Genomic DNA, 23,957 nt, shown 5'->3' on the forward strand with positions numbered 1-23,957 from the left:
TCACTCACCCGTCTAGCCGAGGTGATGGCTACCAGGAAAGCAGTCTTAAGAGTTAGAAGACGAAGAGGACAATTGTGAAGAGGCTCAAAGGGAGCGCACATCAGGAATGTCAAGACAAGATTCAAGTCCCACTGAGGCATTACGAAAGGGACAGGAGGGAACGTGTGAGTAATGCCTTTAAGAAAGCGTGACACCACAGGGGACTTGAAAAGAGAGGGCTGATCAGGAAGCCGTAAGAAGGCAGAGATGGCAGCAAGATAACCTTTCAAGGTGCCCAAGGCAGAGCCCTGCTGGGCCAAAGAAAGAAGAAAGAGGAGAACCTCAGAAAGAGGGGCGGAAAGGGGATCCACAGCCTTTGCTGTGCACCATGCCACAAATTTGTTCCACCGGCAGGCGTATACCATCTTTGTGGAGGGACGCCTGGCTGCCAGAATGATATCACAGACTTCAGGAGGCAAGTCAAATGGCATCAACTGCCACCGCTCAATCTCCACGCATGGAGGTAGAGGCTGGACAGGTTCGGGTGTAGACCGCCCCCTGCTGCAGCGACAGAAGATCCTCCCGAAGGGGCAGACGTATCGGAGGTTTGGTCAACATACTTAGTAGCTCGGGATACCAGTACCTACGTGCCCAATCCGGAGCCACCAAGATGACTTGGGCCCGGTGGCGCCTGATCTTCTTCAGCACTCTGGGCAGAAGTGGTATAGGCGGAAAGGCGTACAACAGACCGCAACTCCACTCGCGACGAAAAGCGTCGCCGAGCGAGTGCCGCCTTGGAAATTCCAACACGCAGAACTGCTGACATTGCGCGTTCTCGTCGGTGGCGAATAGATCTAACCAAGGCTCTCCCCACTGCTGAAAGAGACCTTGCGCCACCTCGGAGTTCAGACGCCATTCGTGATCCATCATGCACCGGCGGCTGAGTTAGTCTGCTCTGGCGTTCAGAGAGCCCGCCAGATGTTGAACCACCAGGGTGATGCCCTGGTGTTCCAGCCATTACCAGAGGCGCAGAGCCTCCTGACAAAGGGTCCACGACCCCACCCCGCCCTGTTTGTTGCAATACCACATGGCGGTGGTGTTGTCCTCGAACACCTGCACGACACTTCCCCGGACAGAGGGAAGGAAGGCTTTCAGTGCAAGCCGGATCGCTCTCAGCTCCAACAAGTTGATGTGGAGGCGAGACTCCGCCGGAGACCAGAGGCCTCTGATCTCCGCCTCTCCCATATGGCCACCCCATCCCAGGAGGGACGCATCCGTCACTACGACATGCTCCGGTAGGGGTAGGGAGAGGCTCTTGCCCGTGACCCAATCGCGGTCCGTGAGCCACCACTGCAACTGCTGTGCAGTGCCCTCCGAGATCAAGACATGGTCGGACAGGTTGCCGTGATGCTGGGCCCACTGAAACTTCAGGTCCCACTGCAGAGCCCGCATGCGTCGCCTGGCGTGATGCACTAGTAGGATGCAGGAGGCCATCAGCCCCAGAAGCCGCAACACTAGCCTGACCGAAACCCAGGATAGAGGCCGAAAGATGGGAATCAGGGCCTGCATATCCCGGACCCGCTGTTCGTGGATGAACCCGGAACTGCGCCGAATCGAGAACCACTCCAATGAAGAGAAGCTTCTGAGATGGGCTCACGTGTGACTTCGGCACGTTGATGGAAAACCCCAACAAATGCAGGAGATCCGCCGTAGTCTGGAGGTGGGAGACGACTGCCTGGGGCGAGCCCGCCTTCAACAACCAGTCGTCGAGATAGGGGAAGACTGGAACCCCTGATCTGCGCAGATGAGCTGCGACCACCGCCATCACTTTCGTGAACACCCGAGGGGCACTGGTAAGGCCGAAGGGGAGCACGGTGAACTGAAAGTGCTCCTGACCCACCGTGAACCACAAGTAACGCCGGTGGGCCGGCAGGACGGGGATGTGGAAATATGCGTCCTGCAAATCCAACGCTACCATCCAGTCTCCAGGGTCTAGGGCAGCTAGAACCTGAGCCAAAGTCAACATTTTGAACCGTTCCTTCCGGAGGAAGGCATTGACGTTCCGGAGGTCCAAGATAGGGCGTAAGCCCCCTTTGCCCTTCTTGGGAACCAGAAAGTAGTGGGAATAACAACCACGACCTACTTCTAGGCTCGGAACGCGCTCGACGGCCCCCTTGGCAAAGAGGGCCGAAACTTCCTCTCGCAGAAGATTCAAATGATCCTCCGAGATACGGTGGTGCTGCGGGGCATGGCTGGAGGGGTCGTCTCGAAGGGGAGGGAGTAGCCCCTTCGGACGATTTGCAGCACCCGCCTGTCTGAAGTAATGGTACGCCAGTGGAGCAGGTGATGGCGAACCCGGCCCCCCACTGGCGAGGAATGGGCCTGAAAGGTCGGACTAGGAAGGCTTTGAGGCGGATGCTGCCGGGGTGGATGTGGACTGACCGCGTTGTCCTCCAGTACCGCCTCGGCGGAAACCACGTCCGCGACCGCGTGCAGGCTGGTTCTGCGGCCGGTGGCTAGGCGGACGTGCCTTGGCCACGAAAGGAGCAAAAAGCGGAAGATTGTGGCCGCGGGGCCGAGAGGCCCAAGGACTTGGCCGTAGCCCAGGAGTCCTTGAAGCGAGCCAGCGCACTGTCCGCTTTCTCACCAAAAAGGCGAGCGTCATCAAAAGGCATGTCCATGAGAGTGCTCTGGACACCCCCTGAAAAGGACGTGGACCGCAGCCAGGCTTGACGTCGAAGCGCCACCGCGGTAGAAATCACCCTACCCAGCAAGTTCGTAGTGTCAAGTCCACATCGGATGGCATGGCGCGCTGCATCTCTCCCATCGGCCAGAGCCGAGGAAAGCCGTGCCCGGGCCTCCTCCGGGCACAGGGGCAGCACGTCCTCCACCGTATCCCACAGAGAGTGGGAATAACGGTCCAAGAGACAGGCGGTGTTCAAAAACTGAGCGAGGAGAACAGCTTTTTACCGAACTGTTCCAGTCTCTTGGAATCCTGGTCCGGGGGAGCGGACGGGAAGGAGGATTGGGAGGTAGAGGCCTGGATAACCAGACTCTCGGGGTGGGGTGTTGGGACAGAAAACTGGGGTCGCCCGGAGCAGGGCGGTGGCGCCTGGCAACGTTCCTATCCACAGGAGGGACTGTGGAGGGCTTGGACCAGGTGCCCTGCAGAACGTCAATGAGGGCCTCATTGAATTGCAGCAGAGGCTCAGTGGAGCATGCGGCAGACTGAAGCCCCTCAGTGAGGATGTTCGTCCTCACAGCCACGGCAGGCAGCTCAAGCCCAAGGGCCGCGGCCGCCTTGCGCAGCACCACAGAAAAAGCTGCACCCTCCTCCGAAGCCACAGTCGGAGGAGAGATGAATCTAGTGTCCGGTGAGCTATCCAAACCACTGGCCCCCCCCAGTTCATCTGCCCAGTCCTGGGCAAGTTGTCCCTGAAGGGCCAAAGGGTCCACGGACCCCTCCCAGTCGCCCCCGTCATCCGATTCCTGGTAAACAGGAGGAATGATCGGAGCCAGTCGATAGACATAATGTGTCTCTAGCGGCGTCGGATGCGGCGTCGGGCGACGCCGCATCGGCGTCGGGACCGGACAGGGGCTGAACCGGGGATCGACGTCGACCGGAGGTGGCACCGGTGTCGACGCCGGCGGAGGAGGCGTGACGAGGTCGACCGGCGTCGACGGGGACCCAGGCTCGGGCCCCTCGGGGACCTGCGGCGTCGGGCCGGAGCCTCCAATGGCGCCGGGGCCGGAGCCGCCAGCGCGCAAGGTCGCCCAGTCGAGTCCGCGGGGCCCGAAGACGCGCCAGCGGGCGTCGACGGCAGGGTCAGGCTCCTCACGGCCGAGAGGAAGGCACTGACCTCCGCCGGCGTCGCGTCAGTCCCAGGGACCGGCGGGTATGGGGACTTGCGCGGTGCCTGCGGGTCTGGCGGAGCCGCGGGGGTGGAACCACCCTGACCCTCGGCCGAGTCGCGCGACCGGCGAGGGGAGTCCGAAGAGCGGTGTCGCCTCTTGGACTTCTTGGAGCGCTTCGACTTACCCGAAGACTTCGAGCCAGACGAGCGACGATGTCTAGTGCGGCCCGCGACCGATCCTTGGACCTCCTCCTGGACCGGGATCGAGAGGGGCACGGAGCCGAGTGGCGAAGCACGAGAAGCTTGCGGGACCGCTCCCGCCTAGCCTTCGAGGTCAGGGCCATACAATCGGAGCACGACTCCGCGTCGTGGTCGAGGCCCAACCAGTAAAGGCACCGGCGGTGATGATCGGTCACCGACATCAGTCGGTGACAGTCGTTGCAGGCCTTGAAACCAGGCATCCTACCGGCACCAGAGTCGAGAAAGTGACCAAAAAGAGTCAAAAAAGTTAGTCAAAAAATGACTAAAGGGGTAGCTCTCCCGGATCGGCGCTTACTGGCGCGGAAAAAAGAAGAACTGACGTCAGCGCGCGAGGGCGGCGTCTAAGTACTCCGACGACGTCATTCCGGCGCACGACGCCAATGACGGACGCGGAGCCGCAGACGATGCCTAGCAACGCGCAAGGGGTATTGCTACAAAAATTTTCCAGATCCAGTGACGCCTGGGGATATTCTAAGGTGAGGAATCTAACGTGTTTCTTTCAGATCCTGAATTCCGAGGGCTGGGGTGTGTGGGAGGTTACTTAGGTAATCCTAGTTTCCTCCCACATCCAACACTAAAATCTTGCGTCTGGAAGAAAAAAAGCAAGGTTTTCCAGCAATCAGGCAATGGATACACAATTGTATTGGCATCCTGTTGCTGTCCTTTTGAAGCGCACTCCCAATATTAAATGAAAACCCCAGCAGACCAGTCAAGAAGGATTTGACACCGCAGCAGAATTTGAAACAGATGTCAAAAAGACACTCGCATCTCCCACCCTTCTCTTCAGTCAGGTTCTGAGGAGTTCTCCCTGCCCATTAAGCTTAGTCTGTTGTGTGCTCCTGGGAGGCATTTCACACCCTTTTCATGCCTATTTAAATGCTAATTCCTGCTGGGAGATGTTGGGGAGCAAACACAATTTAGCCTCTAGGAACTTCCGAAGTTACTTTTATTTATTTTTTAGTTACTCTCCTTTAAGATTTCTTAACAATTCAACTCCACTATTGAGTGGGATTTTTAATAACTATTAAAAAAATAGTAGTTTAGTTGTTTTTCAAGGTAGTCCAATCAACGAGATACAGCATTAGGATTTTAATATGTACTCTTATTTTCGACATAGGACAGCTAATCCTGCCACAATGAGAAAGCAAAGTTTCTTTCCTGTAGGTGTATGTTTTTCAGCTTGAATAATTATCTGGATTCAAATTATGTGCATTAATCAGACATCTAGTGGTTGGGTCCGAAATTCTCCACTCTTTTCGTCCTTCTTTCATTTTTGTTTTTTCTTTTGTCTGTGGGCGTCTATGGACTCCCCATTTGGTGTCCCTTGTGATGTCTTACTGCTTCCTCCAGAAGCTCCCACCTCTGGTCACAGTCTTCAGATTCGTTATTTTCCACCGTTGGGTCTGAATGCTTGCTGAAGGATCTCCAACGCGAGAAAAAGTTTGCCGAACAAAATCAAGGAACACCACCACAAAAGAGGTACCGGAGAAGAACTCTAGAGAAGGCAGGAATTTCCTTCGACTGATTTCAAGAATGCTGTTCAGGGGGCTCCCTGTGTAGCCTAATGAAAAAACACTAATCTAGTTCTGCAAGAATTGCCATCATAACTTCCTACAGAGAGACAAAAGCCTGGTCTGCAACCTCTGTCTGCCCATCGCGTACCGAAGCGAAGACTAACGCCTGCACCCTGTTTATGTTGAAGACCCAGAGGGTGAGAGAGAGAGAGACCAAGACAAGAATCTCAACATGCGGGGCCAACAATCAACTCCATCCCTAACAGACCTGTCTCTCTTGAGTGAAAAGGAAAACTTTGCCAACGAGGCAGATGGGGAAACATTCAACACAGATCTACGGATAGTCGAAGTCCAGGTGACCAAAAAGATGAAAAGATCCAAGGTAAGAGATCCATCGTCCTCGAAGAAAATGTCAGTCACGTAAAACTGACTACAGGACGTCAGAGGGTGCCTCGGCAGCAAATCATTCACCCACCACAGGCATGCCCAGAGACAAGGACCCCACAGATCCCTCGAAGGGGACACTGGAGGGGGAAAAACTCCTGAAAGATCCTAATAGTCAAAGGACGGGCATGGAAAAGACACCAGGTCATGAGCTTGGTGACTGATACGTCTTTGAAAGATTCTTCAATGCCAAAGAGAAAAAAAGCGAGCCTCGACCCCCGAATAAGCAGCAGAGATCAAAAATGGCACATCGAAGCCGAGATGGCTACCCTTCTACAGAAAAAGAAAGACTTTGCTGAAAGACTAAAAGGCTTCAAAATACAGCTGAATACTTCGGTGACAAAGGTGCAGAGAGAAAGAGGTTGAGTAAATAGAGCCTCCATTGACACCTGAACCTCAAGAAGAGTAAGAAGAACTTTCACAAAGAGGAGGCTCAACCCCCACCAATAAGTGACAAAGCCATATGACCTCTCACGCCCACCACCAGTGAGAGGCAAAAATGAGGATACATGTCTTCTCCATAACATCAGCGGGAGGCAGAATAAAAAACTTCTTTCAGGAGTGCAGGAAGATAACTTCAGACAAATAGATACTGAACATAATACAGATAGGATATTGCATAGAATTAGACAAAATCCCACCGGCCAGGAGACCAAGGAGGAACTAATCATCTCCTCAAGGAGGTAGAGGAATTGCTGTACAAAAAAGCAATACAAAGAGTACCAAGACAAGAAATCAACAAAGGAAAATACTCAACATATTTCCTAATTCCTAAGGTAGACTGATATATGTGACCGATTCTAAACCTCTGGTCCAACGTTTTGTGGAATGCTTACGAAGACCGCTGACGGGGCCGAGCATAACTACCTTTCAAATAACGCAATCAGTTTACATTTTCTGTTGCCTGACGACGCCACTACCATTCGGCATTCAACTTCCGCAAATAAACTGCGAGAACTCTCTCCTTTTAACTCGTGGATCAAGGGGTCTTTGAAAAGTGGATGTCCTCACCCATTTTTCTTTTAGTTACTACTAAAAGGCACTTTGTGAATACCCTTGGGGCTGACCTCTTCTCAAACGGCAGCATCCTGAACTTGTACAGTACCTGGTCTATGAAAAACCTCAGGAACGTCCTGGGTTCGCTGTTCATTGTCATTGTTCGTTGGTAGGAATCTTTGAGGACTACATTTGCCATATAGTACCATCTCTTTCCAAGCACGGGAGGACCTCCTACAGAGTCTTCTTTTTGAATCAGTCTATAAACCTGTTCCACACCCTCTGGTCTACTATGGGTCTGACTGTCTTGTCCGGTTTTGTCTCAAGAAAGTAAACGTGTAGACTTCCTGGGTATTTTCCGTTGATGATACCTATTCTAATGCCATGTTGAGTAAGATCGATTACCTTATGATTCCAATTCAGCTGTTCTTCTGTGCTGAAGTTTTGCTTACCAGTTCCATACAGTAACTATGCTGGATTATGTTCAATATCCATTTGTTGGAGAGGGTTTTCTTAAAACTTGTAAGCGCCAAGATATTGCCTATTGCAAGTGTTTTGTGTAGCAGGGTGCCTGCTGGTGAGTCACTTGCTGGCGGGTCCCGTCCCTCTCACGCAGGTTCCCCTTTCTCTGCATTTTCAACTAAAACGTGTGTCTTGTTGGAAAAGAATACGGACGTTGCGCTGATGTCTTTAGCGTTGAGGCTACCTTTGCGTGCTTAGCGACCAACAATTTTGCTCATCCACACTGCACCTCATGTTTTACCTGGCATGCCTTGCTTTCGGCCTCTCTTGATCTTCTCTTCAGTGTCCTATTTTTCAAGCAACCACGCCAATTTCTTCCCCACCGGAGCTTTTCCCTCCATGTCAGTTCGGTTTCTTTGGTGTTTTTCTAGTTACTGGATAAGCAAAGATCTTTAAATAACCCTTGCTTGTGCTGGGATTGCACAATAGCATACTGTGCCCACCTCTACTCTCTTGCCATCAGGGTCCTCAGTTGGAATTAGGTGAACACGTGGAACTAATCTGACCTGTGGTCTTTCAGGAGACGGAGGTTGTACATCGTGACAGTCCTGTGCAAAAGTATGATGGCAGCTGGGGCAAAATCTATATGAGGGTGAACTCCATAACCCTTGTTTATTCTCTAAATAACATTGTCTATTTGCTTAATTCACAAACTGTTCAACACTTCAATGTTGAATTTCTAATTGCTTTGGTGTCTTGGTGATTTTCCTAGACATCCGTCAGTAATATGGTTGAAATCCTGCAATGTTCCATGACTCGTTGGCTATTTCATGAAAAGATTTAATCTCTTAGGCTCGATAGCTCGGTGTAATTCCAGACCCCATGGTGGCTTATGGGGTGTTCATCTGAGGTCATGTATGGAGGAACATAGCACTAATTGGTCAATGAGTTCATCATGCCACAGCAACCAAAAACAAGCATTCGCAATGCAATAGGTCTCGCAGTCACACGATTTTTAGCTATTGGTATTGTAAATGGCAATGCCTTTTATTTACGTGTTGGTTTTTAAAACATAAAAGGCATTGTTATTTACAATGCCAATAGGTTAAACTGTGCAACCCCCCCCCCCCCCAGTAATTGTGTCCACGAATCCCTCCCCTCATGTAGCATCCACTGCACAGGTCACCTGCACATTTGTGTAAGTTTGATGAGCAGAAAGAATTCGGGCATTGCAGCTTTCAGGCTCAAAATTAAGTCTGACCTAATTTCTGAAAGTTGACCCACTTTTGTTGTTTCTTGCAGTTTTCTACAGCGCAAACTCGACACAAAGCTATTGGAGCACGGTACGAGAGTACAAGTTAAATTACATGAGATCATTATTTTTTTAGGTACTGTGAGATTACGTTTTTGGCCCAGAATCATAGGGTGTTGAGCCAACGAGTTCCAGGGTCGGCAGTTTTAGCGTAACGCCACATCCTATCCTACATACATTTCTTTACATATCCCCCCCCCCCTTCACAGTCGAACGTAATTCCTGTGAGTTAAGCGCGTTATCAATCCATTTTAAGTAAATGGCGGAAGAGCAGTTTTAGTTGGTCAATCACATTATAGTGAATATAGGGAAATCCTGCACGGAGGATGGCATAGGTTTGCCTAGAAGTTTAACTCAATTGAGGTTTTTGGATGCGTTCGACATATAAAGAAGGATAGTGGGAAAGGTTTCACAATGTCAGTCAAGAGTGCAGCTTTGTTTTCGTCTTTATAAACAATCCGGTTAATCGGAGTATTGTTGGCTTCGATTATGCAACCTTAGTGTAACTGTAAACACCGAAAGGTGCACGTGTTTTGCCAACGTTATTTCTAGAGATGTAAACAGCGTTACTGGAGATTTAGGCAGTCAGTTTCAGCTTTTTAAAAATAAACAAATATACATACGTGTAAATAAATGCACACATGCATATATGATGTGACTATTCCAGCTACACATACAATTTTGCATGCAGTCCTTGAAGACCCGGAGGGCAGGGGGATATGCACGCTACCGTGAAAAGGGCACATACGTGGCAACGCATTCCTGCTCAATAAAACTTCTCCAAAGTCGTGGTTTCCCCTCCTTCTGCTCGTCCATGATGCAGGAAAATGACCCATCCTCGCAGCGTGCAGGGCACCATGGAAACTGCTGTTTTTGTGTGGAAACAGTAGCCACAGTAAAGTCATTCGACTCTGCCTCCTTTCCTTTGAAAACCGAATACATGCATGTTTGGTGAAAACAAAACGAAGTTAGGGATGTTTTGGAACTACAGCGTCGACGGGATGCTCGGTCGAATTTCAGACTTTTGGCTTCAGTCGAGGTGTGGGAAGCTGGCTTTGCACAGTCGGTTTTCATTAAATGCAGCATCCGATAAGTTTATTTCAGTTCGTACAGCAGTGGTATTCAAACTTGTTAGTGCTCGCCTCCCCTCTCCCCCAAGTGTTTAGAAAAATAACCAAAATGGTGCCCTCCCTGGAAATTTTCACAATGTGATTATCAGATATCAGGGTGGTAACAATACCTTTGGAGATCTGGGTTTCACTGCGAATAAATACTGCCTTTCCTTACTGTGATCCCTCCCTTCTTGCCGCTAATCTCTGGGAATGCTTGACGCAATGTGGGACACGCTCCATCTGAAAAGCGCGCTGTCCAATTGCTTCAGGCAGGTACATTTAGAAAACAAAACAAGACCTCGGAAACATGATCTGTCATTACATGCCTCCTAAAGATAAGAAATACCCCACGACAGCCGTGAAGCAAACGATCCAGTCTGGAAGGGCCGTCCCAAAAGGAGACAGGGCAGAAACAAAGAAGCCTCATTTCCAATCGGAGGCCACCGTTTAACAAACTATGACGCCAGCCAATGAAAATAATGGGCAGGGCTTCAAGTCCTTCTGAAATCTCCTCTACCACAATATGTCTCGCAGAGCGAGCTTAGGCGAGACCTAAAAAAGGGGGTCTAAAATTGGACGCAACCACTACATGGTGGAATAATGCAAACCATGTGAATCCAGAAAAGATTCATGCTTCAAAACCTCTTACGTTTATGTAATCATTTCATTTTGAGGCAGTATTTTTCCTCTTCTGGTTCTCTCATTCACAATAACTCACTCTTCTCGTGGAACACACAGCACCCCCAATGTTCTAAACCTACACTACCCATACCAGAACCATAAAAACTGCTACCTATCCCATACTACATACTCCTGACCCCTAAAAAGCCTTTCAACACCTATTTAAGTGTAATTTTATTACCTACTGCCGGCTGCTAGTAGGTACCTAGTTTCTATAGGAAAAACGTTTTTTGTTTTGCCAATAACTTTGGTGCCATTTGACGAATCTTCACGAAATGTTCAAAATTAGCACAAAGGTCAGATCAGCTGCTGTGCTGAAAGTTTCTGGGGATTTGTCAAGCGGGGGATGAGAAAAAGGTGTTCCAACAGGACAAGAGTCCGAACTGCTTGATGGAATTACACCAAGTTTGGCAGAAAGATCGGAATTGGTTCAGAAAGCAACCTTCGTTCATTTGTTGATGGTACCATACTAATTTTAGGAATTATGGTGCGCTCGAAGGGGATATTACCCTGTGAAAAATCCTTATGCTTGGATTTCACAAATCAGGTTTGTGAGAAAACTTGTCTCAAGATTTTTCCATAGAGGATATGGAAGGTGCTCCAGAAGCTAAAATCAGAGCATATTTTCTGAAAATTCACGCTATCTTTCTCAGCCATATGAGAATGAAGTCTGACATTCTCAGTAAAACAAACAGGAGCAGCATGTCAGTTGATTCCAATGTGCTCTACTGCAGCCTCCAGAGTGTTCTAAAGAACAACCAGAGTGCTAACAGTCTTACTTATGACAAAAGAATGGCACACCTGAGCCATCTTGATTGAATCAAACTGCTGAAACTTTAAACATTTAATTTAGAAAGAACAAAACGAAGAGGTCATTTGGTCACAGAAATTATGGTTAGTGTTGCAGAAAGAAAAATTAAGACACTTTTTAAAGGAGTTCTCAAATATAATTGTGCAATCGCTTTTATTCTTAAGTTGATTCCATGTAAGTGTTGTAGTCGAACAATGGTCCAATGTATTTCCCTTGCTATTACTGGTTCTTATTATTACAGTAAGCTTGAGGGTTTAAATTATTGAATAGTGTATATATATTAGTTATTTTATAAAGGGGGAGAAGTGTCACATTCTGCGCCACAGCCTCTGTGGATTGGACTGTGTCCATGGGACTACAAAAACTTGAGCCAAAGATTCCTTGAGTGTGGTGCTTCATTATTGAACACAGAACTACATTTTACAATCCTCCTCTTCTATTTCATTAAAATATTCCGATATGCAGACTGAAACATGCACGTTCAACATCAGCAGCAGACTACCAGTTAACTCCCTGGTGATCAACAGCTTTACAACAATGTTCTAATAAGCAACTAGAGTGCTAGCAATCTGAATTTATGCCAGAAGTGTGGCTGATCTGAACACCATCTTGATGGAATTGAAGTGGAAAACTGAACGCATTTTCTTTTGGGGAAACTGCAGCAAACGAAGAAAATAGGGTGCGTCATAATAATAAATAAGTCTCCAAAGATAGCCACCAGATAAGAAATATCCCAAATGTAGCACAAATGTCGTCCAAATGAAGCCCAAGTTTCGTCGAATGCCAGAAGTTTTTGCAGTTGTATATATCGCAGACTTGACCTGAAGGTATTGGAGTGCTTTACCTGAGCATCAGTTAGATTACACAGGACACAAGGAGTGTCTATAACTTGCGCCTCGCCATGCACTGCCAATTACCCCAGATATTACATCACTCATGACAGCTTCTATGAAATCATCGATAATATCACTGCAACATGTGCAGTAAAATTATTGATGAGATAAATGCATGGCGAGAGTAATAGTTTCCTTAAGGAACGAGTTATAGTTACTTGAATTAACTAGAACAGCTGAATTTCTATGGTTTTGCAAGTGTAAAATCTGAACCCAACTGTAACGTCCCTGTAACCTTTTTTTTGTGTGAATTTCTTAAGGTTTTTTTATATTCTCATTCCCAACTATAATGCCCCTGCAATCTTGGTTTTGTTTTTTTCTATTAGACATATATATATATATATATATACATACATATACACATATAAACACACACATATATATATATATACACACACACACACACCATGGTATAACTCTTGAAAACATTGACAAAATTACTTACCTGCAATTTAAATTTAACAGTAACAAACTTGAAAGCACTGCTAGTGGGCACCAACTGGCAGCTACTGTTAGAACAGGTTAACCTTTTGATGCAGTATTGACAACTTCACATATTTAGTCAGAAAGAAATACATAACATGAAGTCACTGCCATTTAACAATATATTGTTAATGCTGAATATACTTCCAGCCAATTTTACTTAAGGAAATCTGGACAATCAAAATATTTTCTTAAATTATAAAAGTAGATGATCCAAAGCAAACTTTGGGTCCAGTAGATGCAGTCAGGGATGAGGTGAGCATGTGTGATGGCCAGTCAGTCTTTCAAACATATTGCTGAGAGGTCTATTAGTAAAAAGAGAAATGATGTGCTCACCTATATGAGGCTGGTGGGCTGCTGCTAATGCATACTGCTGCTGCTGGGCTGCGGTCAGCTGTTGTACAGCAAGTGCATTTGGTCTTTGGAACAGCTGTTAAGAAATCATCTATGTTAAAATCTTCAAAGGTTAGCCATTTCTAAACTTCAAAAGCAAACCCCCCATCTTTATGTTTTGAACAGCTCCTTGGACATTTTGTCCTTTATAAACATTAATGTAAAAATTAACTGATTTGAGAAGCAGTCACTAGTACAATCTAAACCTCTGGCTAGGTCCTGAGAATTTCAAGCACGACTATCTCTGATCAGCTGTAATACAACTCAACAGAATAAGCTTCATGGGAATAGCAGTGCTGTTAGATCAATGAAAAACAGAAAAATGATTTAAACCTATACTCAAAATAGAGTTGCACTGTACATCAAAGCACACAAACTTGTCTCACTATCAGTTGAGTTCAGTTTAGGTGCTCTGGCGAACTGTATTCAGATCTCAGCAGTGCTAGACACAAATCAACAGCAAAAGTACGCTCATCTTGAACCCGTAGGAGCAAAAACAATTAACACTAAAATTGTGCAGATTTCTTTATTAAATTAAGATACTACTTCAAAGCTCCCCCCACAACACATACACACAGCTCAACCGAAGACCAGAATTTAATAAAGGATTATAGCATAGCAGTCAATTGTTACAATATTTATCTTCTAACTAGGCAAAGAATGAAGAGCTTATTGCCAGACATCACCCGTTACGTTCAAAATGATGCAATAGGAACTGGGGGCCACAGCCAATTTGTATTTGATTTGTTGCCTTTCAAAATGTTTTGATTAAGTTTTAAACTCCTTGGGTGCCAAGAACGGGCTGGATATGTCCTTAGCCTAGCTTCTCAGGTGCTATGAAAGTGTCCAGCATGTCCAAGCACAGGGGTGGGGGACTGATCTGGTGAATCCCCTATCTGGGGGCAGCAAGAGTGATACCGGGGTAAAAGAAAGTCTATCCTTTCCACCGGGATGTCTCAAGAGCATTCCTACTGCAGGATCGCAGAAAAGACTGGGACTGCACAGCAAGACTGCACCATACTAAGCCATCAGATACCTTTTCCTGCTTGAGAGGCGCCCCTTTTGGACGGGTCACTCTCTTAAATCTGGCCTGTATGTACTCTGTTTTCCACCAGCCCAGGGACAGATTGCCAGTTTGAGCTGATATCCCCAATGTCATCAGATGACGAATCCACCATTAGCGCAGATGAAATACCTCATTTAGAGGAGGACAATGAAATGCCTGTTGTGAAGTATAAGCAAGCTGGACTTAAGACGGGCTGGAAGGGTTCCCACTGGAAAAGCTGAACCCTGGGTTGCCCTGAATATGGTGCAGCCTTCCCAATCAGAGGGAAGTGTTAAGTATTTGTTGAACACACACAGTCAATAAATGAGCAATTAGTATTTTTATATACATTTTAACTAAGCTTAGGCGGAGTTCTGCTATGCGGAACTCCGCGAAGTGCAAAAAAAAAAAACCTCTGTCGCGCTGCGCGGAGCTCCGTAAGTGGCAGAGTGTATTAGATAAATGCTGTTTGCGGTGATTTTCAGCGCTGGTTGTTTGTCCGCACTGTTTAATCATCAACCGGCACCATGCACCAAGCAGGCACTGCTTCTTTTCTGCCGCTCTAGTAGATTTACTTGAGCAGCAGCTTTCTCAACGCGAACGGACGGTTTCGCAACACAAGCGTTCGCAATCATATACGACCACTCGCAATGAGAAATTTAACCGCCCGCGTTGAGAAATCTCGCCAGGAGGTTGATTTTCCATGCTCGCGCTTGCCAACGCTGACGATCCCGAATGAGGAAAAATCTTGGGGGGGGGGGGGGGTTGGGGGAATTCCACGCTCATGCTCACCAACTTGACGTTGAAGAGTGCGAGCGAGGAAATAAAACTCAGTGAGCTACGCGTAACTCAGACTGCGGAAAACTCTGCAAACTCCGCAAGAGGAGCGGAGTTCACCGGCCAGACCATTGTAATACCAAGAACTTTGTAATTGGGTAAGTACTTTTCAAAATAGCAATTTTTACAGGTAAGTAAAATTGTAGCCAAATGCATTTTTATGTGGTAATGCTTTCCTATGTAGAACAAAACATATATTGCATACAGATACTTGCAATCATATAACGGGGGCCTCCTTCAGGATTTAAGGTGTTATGGGACAAGGTCCAAAGTACTACCAGCAGTTCGGGTTTACCTGCCCTGGCATGTCCAGGTGCAGAGGTGTTGGACACGTTGGTAGCCTTGAACGCTACACCATAAACGGGGGGGGGGGCACCTAGAAACAGGCTGCAGAGAGGGGAACTTGGGGACTAGTCAGGGAGCCCCCAAAAGGGGACTCGATTCGGGAGGGTTCTGGGAGCAGAGGAGCACAGTTGTATACCCGGCCTTGGGAGCTCGGGTGCAGAGGGTTTTGGTCAGCTGGGACCATACGTCAAAGGCACTCACAGACCTCGGTTAGACCTGCAGAGGCGTGCTAAACAGGACAGCTGGGCCACTCTCAGTGCTGGACTCTGCGATTCTGAAGTCCCTCGTCCGGTGTTTCGGCATTGGGGTCCGCATTGGACTCAAACAAGCTTTGGTTGCTACAAGAGTTCTAGTACCCCAGGTATTGGGGCAGGGCATATCCAGTTGGTCTTGGCGTCTTCACACTTGGTGGGGATCTGACCTCCTGGAGCAAGTTGAACTCCTCCTGGACGGTTGCCGTGTCAGTTGACCCGGTGATCTGCAGAATGGTGAACCAAATGTTGCGGTCGGTGCCTGCAGGTAAATGGCTCATCCACTTCAAGGGAGATGCTGACGGCTTGGTAAAGTGCTGGAGGACCTCCAAGGCTTTTGGAAAATGTTTTGTATTATAATTGTATTTATATAGCAATTACTACTCCTGACGAGGTGTCGAAGCCCTTTTCAGCAAGTAGCACGCTACACCGGAACCCAAAAAGGAATAGTGGTGGATTAGTATAGTGAAGTTAATTTGAGTGTTGGATATGTGACTCTGTTAGTTGGATTGAAAAGGATAATAGGAGGAATGGCGAGATAGAAGAGGGAAGAGTCTAGAAAGTGTTTATTGGGAGATCATAGTAGTAAAATTAGTTTTGGGATGAGCCAAAGGAAGGCTAGGGGAGGGAAGCATTTAGAAGGGTTGTTTTGGCGATCATAGTAGAATAATGAGGTTTGGGATGAGTCAGAGTGAAGGTAGAGGATATATTGAGAGAGGTATAGGGTGAAATATATGGTAGTGCATCAGAGAGAGTCACAGTTTTTTTTTTAACAGTAGGAGTAAAGTAATACATAAATACACAAGTACATATTTATATAAAGAAATACATACATCTAGATAGATATAATCAAATGTTTATATACACAAGGATAGGCTGTACATTTGCGTTTGAGTATTATGATTATGTAGGAAAGAGCCAACTCTTGAGTCGTCTTCTGAAAATAAGATCATCATCTATGGATCTTATTTTTGCGGGTAATGAATTCCATAGTATGGCTGCTTGAATAGAAAAAGATGTGCCCACTAGGCCCCAGGGATTTTTTAAATATATATACACGATAGGGGCGGGGGCTGCCGAGAATGGGCATGCCAATGCCCCAACCCCAAAAATGTTTACAGTCTATCTGCCCCCATGTGAGGCAGTTGGGGCAATAGCCCTTTATCTGCCCGTGCTGGGGGGATGCAGAAAGCTCACTGGGCACCAGGGACTTTTTTTTCTCCAGAGTTCGGGGCGGCAGCTGCTCAGAATAGGCATGCCAATGCCAATGGCCCCCCCCGCAAAATGGCACACTCTTCCCCCCCCCCCCAGCGGTGGGGGGGGCAAAGAGTGTGAGAAAGCCCACTAGGCACCAGGGATTTTTTTTTTACACATAGGGGTGGGGGCTGCCCAGAATGGGCATGCCAATGCTCCCACCCTCCAAAAATTACCACAGTCTCTGCCACCTCCCCCCTCCCCCCCGGGGGCAGAATCCCACTAGGCAGCAGGGGTATATTTTTTTAAAATTCAGGAGTGGGGACTGCCCAGAATGGGTATGCCAATGCCCCCCCAAAATGCCAGTCTTTCTGACCCCCCCCCCCCCTTGAGGCAGATGGGGGCAGTAGCCCCTTATCTGCCCCCCCCCCCCCCGGGGAGAGGGGCGCAGAGAGCCCACTAGGTGTCAGCGATTATGCTGGCTTTTTTATGCGTAGGAGTGGTGGCTGCCCAGAATGCTGATCCCAATGTTCCCATCCAACCAAAAAAATTGCCAGTGTCTTTCTGCCCCCGATTCCCCCCCCCCGCCCCCCTCCCCAGGGTGGCAGAAATCTCACTAGGCACAGACTTTCAGAATATGTCTACCTGTGGATTTTGGGTCCTAGCGCAGCTGCCACCCAAGGAAACCCTAGCAAACCTATATATTTTTGAAAACTAGACACCCATGGGAATCCAGGATGTGGTGACTTGTGTGGCTCTCACTCGGTTCTGTTACCCAGAATCCCTTGCAAACCTCAAACTTTGTAAAAAAAAAAATTTTCAAAAAACAAAAACAGACCATATTTTAATTATATTTCTGTGATGGAAAGTTCTGGAATCTGCGCAGATCAACAAACTTCCACCAACCCTGCATTCCCCAAAGTCTTCTGATAAAATTGATACCTCACTTGTGTGGGTAGGCCTTGTGCCCACGACAGGAAATGGCCAAAACTACAACGTGGACGCACCACATTTTTACAGTGAAAACGGACCCTTTCTTGGCAAAGTGCCTAGCTGTAGATTTTGAATCCTAGCTCTGCCGGCACCTAGGGAAACCAAGCAAACCTATACATTTTTTAAAACTAAACACCCAGGGGAATCCGGGATGGGGTGCCTTGTGTGGCTCCCACCAGGTTCTCTAACCCAGAATCCCTTGCAAACCTCAGACTTTGTAGAAAACAAACTTTGTAGAAAAACACATTTTCCTCACATTTCTGTGATGGAATATTCCGAATCTGCGTGGATCCACAAATTTCATACCACCCAGCGTTCCCCTAGGTCTCCCGATAAAAATGGTACCTCATTCGCGTGGTTGGGTCAAGTAACCTCAACAGGCAAGGGCCCAAAACGTATAGAGGAGACATCAAAATTACCCATCACAAAACAACCTGGTTTTGCAAGGAGGGTCACCTGGGTTTTTGGCCCCGGGCTCAGCGGCCATCTTGGGAAACCAACCAAACCCACACATTTCTGAAAACTAGACACCCGGGGGAGTCCAGTGAGGTATGACTTGCATGGTACCACCAACGTTGTCCTACCCAGAACCCCCTGCAAACCTCAAATTTAGCAGAAAAAACCCACATTTTCCACATATTTGTGTGTGGAATCACCGTACCGGCACAATTGTCCTACCCCACAGCATTCCTCTCAGTCTCCAGAGTAAAATGATATCTCACTTGTGTGGGTGGGACAAGAGCCTGTGACAGGGAAGAGCCAAAAACATAGGGATTAAGGGTATAGCACAAAGAATTCTAAGAGCTACATTTGTTTTAAAATACATTTTTAGCCAATTCTGCACTGGACACCCACACAAGTGAGGTATCATTTTACTCTGGATACTGAGGGGGAATGTTGTGGGGTAGGACATTTGTGACAGCACAGTGACTCCACACACAAATATGTGGAAAATGTGTTTTCTGGGTAGGAAAACGCTGGGGGATCCACGCAAACCCTACCTCGCTGGACTCCCCCGGGTGTCTAGTTTTCAGAAATGGTGGCCGCCGAGCCCGGGGCCAGAAACCAAGTGGACTCCACCATTGCAAAACCACGTTTTGGTCCCTTGCCTGTTGCAGGTACTTAACCCACCCATGTGAGTGAGGTACCATTTTTAATCGGGAGACCTGGGGGAAAGGAAATTTGTGGATCCATGGAGATTCCAGGACTTTCCCCACAAAGAAATTTGAGAAAAATTTGATTTTTTTCACCAAAGTTTGAGATTTGCAGGGGATTCTGGGTAGGAAAACATTGGGGGGGTCCAAGCAAGTCATACCTCGCTGGACTTCCCGGGGTGTCTAGTTTTCAGAAATGTCTGGGTTTGGTAGGTTTCCCAAGATGTCCCCCAAGCCCGGGGCCAAAAACCCAGATGATTTTCCCTCCCCCCACTTGCAAAACCAGGTTGTGTTGTGATAAGTAAGAAATAAGTTACTTACTTGTAACCGTAGTTATCCAGTACTGGTATCTTTCATAGATTCACATGCATCATTCCCCGTCGTCGTAGGGGGGAGTCCCACGGTACATATAACTAAATAGTAAAATCCATAGGCCATCATGGAGGTAAACCATGCATTCCATAGCCTAATCGCCTTTTTTACAAAAAGGACCAAACTCAAAGCACAGCCAATCAGAAGCAGACATCCTCTAGAACCTTCCCAAGAGAGGCTGAATCCCTCAGATTTTCAAGCACAAATGTGATTAGTACTGTAATACAGAGGAGCCTCTCTGGGGAGGAGGGTGGGTTGCATGTGAATCTATGAAAGATACCAATACTAGATAAGGAATATGCTACTTACCAGTATGCATCTGTTCTTGGCATGTAGAGCTGCAGATCTACACACTTTTGCATATATCGCCATCTGGTGTTGGGCCCGGATGTTTGCAGTTTGTTTTTCCTCTTGGAAAGTCTTTGGAAGTCACGAGGTCGGTGACTCCTCCCTTGGATCGTATGGCGCATGGGCTTCGGCTCCATCCTCAGATTGTTTTTCGCCAACAGGGAAAGATGGAGCGTAGTAATAACAGTGAAGAAACCCATGTGTATTGTATCTAAATAAGAGAGACTGGAACAGATACAGGTAGCCGGGGAGGCAGGTGGGCGTGTGTAGATCTGCAGCTTCACATGCCAAGAACAGATGCATACTGGTAAGTAGCATATTCCGTTCGAGGCATATGAGCTGCAGATTACATACTTTTGCATAGACTGTATAGCAGTTCCCAACCTTAGCGGCGACCACCGGTATCTGTTGCAGTGGTTTGAAATAGTGTTTTTAGTACAGCCTGGCCCACACTAGCTTGTTGCTTGGTTTGCACATCTACACAGTAATGTTTAGTGAAAGTGTGCGGTGTTGACCATGTAGCTGCTTTGCAGATGTCATCTAATAGGATGTTCCCTAGAAAAGCCATAGAAGCCCCTATCTTTCGTGTAGAGTGGGCTTTAGGGGGGGAACAGATAGCGTTCGTTTTGCTTTGTGGTAGGCAAAGCTGTATGCATTTTACAATCCACCTAGCTATCCCTGATTTTGAGATGGGGTTGCCTTTGTGTGGTGGAGAGAAAGAGACAAATAGTTGTTTGGTCTTTCTGAAAGGTTGTGTTCTTTGGATATAGTAAAGTAAGGCCCGTTTAACATCTAGCGCGTGTAGAGCCCTTTCTGCAACAGTTTGAGGTTGCGAGAAAAATACCGGTAATTCCACCGATTGGTTTAGATGAAAGGGGGAAATAACTTTAGGTAGGAATTTTGGGTTGGTACAGAGAACAACCTTGTTCTGGTGCATTTGGAGAAAAGGTTCTTGTATGGTAAGTGCTTGTATCTCACTGACCCTTCTAAGGGAAGTGATGGCTACAAGAAAAGCTGTTTTCCATGTGAGAAATTGCAGTTCGCATTTATGCAAAGGTTCGAAGGGCGGTCCCATTAGCCTTGTGAGAACTATATTTAAGTTCCACACAGGTGAGGGTGGTACTCTGGGGGGGGGAATTATTCGTTTTAGGCCTTCCATGAAGGCTTTAATAGAAAAGTGAATAGAAAAGTGATAGGTGCTGTCTGTTTTGTAGGTAAGCGGCACTTGCTGCGAGGTGTAGCCGAATGGATGTATATGCTAGGTTACACCTTTGTAGATGGAGTAAGTAGCATATGATGTGTTGTATAGACACGTCTAGAGTATTGATGGTGTTATGGCAATAAACAAAAAATCTTTTCCACTTGGCAGCGTAGCAGGCTCTAGTGGTAGGGCGCCTAGCTTCTCTGATGACGTTCATACAGTCAGGGGGAAGGTTAAGGTATCCGAATTCTAGGATCTCAGGAGCCAAATCGCAAGGTTGAGCTGAGCGGGGTCCGGGTGTCTGATCTCTCCATGGTTCTGGGTTAGGAGGCATGGTGAGAGGTTTAGCTTTTGGTGTGGTACTACCGAGAGTTCCAGCAGTGTGGTGTACCACGGTTGTCTGGCCCATGATGGAGCTACTAGGATCAGTGTGAGGGAATGCTGTTGTAGCTTTCGCACCACTAATGGAATTAGTGGGAGAGGTGACTCCTGGTACATGCTGGGCCAGGAGAAAGATTTTGTGTGGAATTGCCCATCTCCATATGCTCTGTGCTAGTTGAGAGAGCTGTGCAGTGTGTGCCGCCTTGTTTTTGAATGTAGTACATGGCCGTCATGTTGTCTGTGCGAATGAGGACTGCCTTGCCTAAAATCTGTAATTGAAAGGATTTTAGGGCTAGAAAGATTGCCAGTAACTCCAGATGGTTGATATGGAGTAACTTTTGTTGCGGCGTCCATGTGCCCTGCACTGTGAGGTGTAATAGATGAGCTCCCCAGCCAGAGAGCGATGCGTCTGTTAGTATTATTTGCGGAACCGGGTCCAGGAACGGTCGACCTCTGGAAAGATTTGTGGTGTTCCACCACTGTAGAGAGCGATGGGTGTGACCGTCTACCAACACCAGATCTGTCAGTTTCCCCTGGGCCTTTTTCCATTGGTGCGCTAAGCACTCTTGGAGTGGATGCATCTGGAGTCTTGTGTGAGGCACTATGAAAATGCAAGAGGCCATCATCCCTATCAGTTGCATAAAAACTCTTGCTGGAAGAGAGTGTTGAGGTATAAATCTTTGACGCAAAGCCTGAATGCTTGCAATCCTGGCAGGATTGGGGTAGGCTATGGCTTTTGAGGTGTCTATGGTGGCACCGAGGTATTGCTTTATGTGGGATGATGTTAGCTGGGACTTTTGGTGGTTCACCGTGAAGCCTAGCTGGTGAAGTAGTTGGATTGTAGTGGCGGTGTGGTGTACACATTGGTTGTAGGACGTGGCTTTTATCAGCCAGTCGTCCAAATATGGGAAGACGTGGATGTGCTGTCTTCTGAGGTGTGCCGCCACTACCGCTAGGCACTTGGTGAATACCCTTGGTGCTGTTGTGACCCCGAATGGGAGCACCTTGAACTGGTAGTGTTGCCCGTCCACTACAAATCTGAGGTACTTTCTGTGAGCATGGTGTACCGGAATGTGAAAGTATGCGTCTTTCAAGTCCAGTGTGGTGAGGAAGTCGTTCTGGGAGAGGAGCGGAAGTACCTGCTGAAGCGTTACCATGTGAAAATGGTCTGAATGTATGTATATGTTTAGGGGCCGGAAATCTAGAATAGGTCGTAGAGTCTCGTCCCTTTTTGGTATTAGAAAATATAGGGAGTAGACCCCGAAATTTTGCTGATTGACAGGAACTTGTTCTATTGCCCGTTTTTGTAGGAGGGAGATTACCTCCTGTTTTAGTAATGTGGAATGTTCTTGTGACATTGGGCATTGCCTGGGTGGAATGTTTGGGGGGTAGATGTCAATTCTAGGCAGTACCCTGAGCGAATAATTTGGGTCACCCATTTGTCCGAGGTGATGGTCTCCCAGACCTGAAGGAAATTTTGTAGTCTGCCCCCGACCGGAGTGGGATGGTCTGGAGGGGGTGAGGGGGTGGGGGGGAGGGGGGGAGGGGGGGAGGGGGGGGGAGTCATTGGGTAGGCGGTGTGGCAGGGAGGGCGGTATTTGTTTTGCCTCTGCCTTTATTGTTATTGCCCCTATAACCGCCTCTTTGATAACACCTTGTGAAGGTGGACTGAGCATGGGATTTGTAGGAAGTGGACGCGCTATCTGAGGAGTAGCCTCTAGCGGTACCCCGAAAGGAAGAGCGGCGAAAGGAGCACCTAGGAGGGTGTGACTGCAGGGGCTCCCATAGATTTTGTATCCGTGTCCTTCTTCATTTTCTCGAGGGCCTCATCTACCTTTGGGCCGAATAGGTGTTCTTGGTCAAAGGGATGATTTAGGATGGAGGCCTGTACCTCAGTTTTGAAACATGATACTCGCAGCCAAGCATGGCGACGGAGGAGGACGCTAGTGTTAATGGCCCTGGAGGCTGTGTCTTCTGCATCTAAGGCACAGTGTATGGAGGTGTTAGTTATAGTCTTACCCTCTTGAATTAATTCATTGGCCCTATTTTTGTATCTTTCTGGGAGGTGGTGCATTATGGTTTCTAATTCATCATAATGCGCCCTATCGTATCTGGCCAATAGCGCTTGAGTGTTGGCGATATGCCATATATTGGCTGCCTGTGACGCAATGCGCTTTCCTGACGCGTCTAGTAGCTTTGACTCCTTGTCAGGTGGTGGTGCTTCGCCTGACGCCTGGGAGTTTGACCTCTTCCGTGCAGTGGAAACCACTAGGGAATCTAGTGGTGCTGGCCCTTTGATATAGGCAGGATCTGTGGGGGGAGCTTTGTACTTTTTTTCTATGCGTGGGTTAATGACCTTAGCCCTGACTGGGTCCTTAAAAACATCTGACGCATGTTTAATCACCCACTTGAGCATAGGTAGTATGGAGGTAGACCTATGTGCGGTATCAAAGGTGTCGAGGAGGAAATCCTCCTCCACTGGGTCAGTGTGTAGCTCTACCCCGTGATAATGTGCCGCCCTCTGAAGTAGGTGGTGGAAACCTAATGAGTCTTCCGGTGGAGATGGCCTGGAAGGGTATAGGTCATCTTGTGGGACATCTGGAATATCTGGATTATTGTAGTTGTCCCATGGGTCTGGGGA

At 47.8% G+C, this 23,957-nt stretch overlaps 1 protein-coding gene across 24 annotated transcripts in view; it reads right to left on the minus strand.

Moving 5' to 3' along the window:
- The window catches only part of PUM1 (pumilio RNA binding family member 1), an 897,051-nt gene that overhangs the window by 538,510 nt on the left and 334,584 nt on the right, over positions 1 to 23,957 (minus strand). For all 24 annotated transcript variants that reach the window (XM_085645644.1, XM_085645641.1, XM_085645638.1 and 21 more), the window contains one exon: positions 13,139 to 13,232. In XM_085645644.1, coding sequence (XP_085501770.1) covers positions 13,139 to 13,232 — 94 coding nt within the window. The remainder of the gene's footprint in view (positions 1 to 13,138; positions 13,233 to 23,957) is intronic.

The sequence above is a fragment of the Triturus cristatus genome, chromosome 3_1 (assembly GCF_964204655.1).
Source record: "Triturus cristatus chromosome 3_1, aTriCri1.1, whole genome shotgun sequence".
In the NCBI taxonomy this organism is placed as follows: domain Eukaryota; kingdom Metazoa; phylum Chordata; class Amphibia; order Caudata; family Salamandridae; genus Triturus; species Triturus cristatus.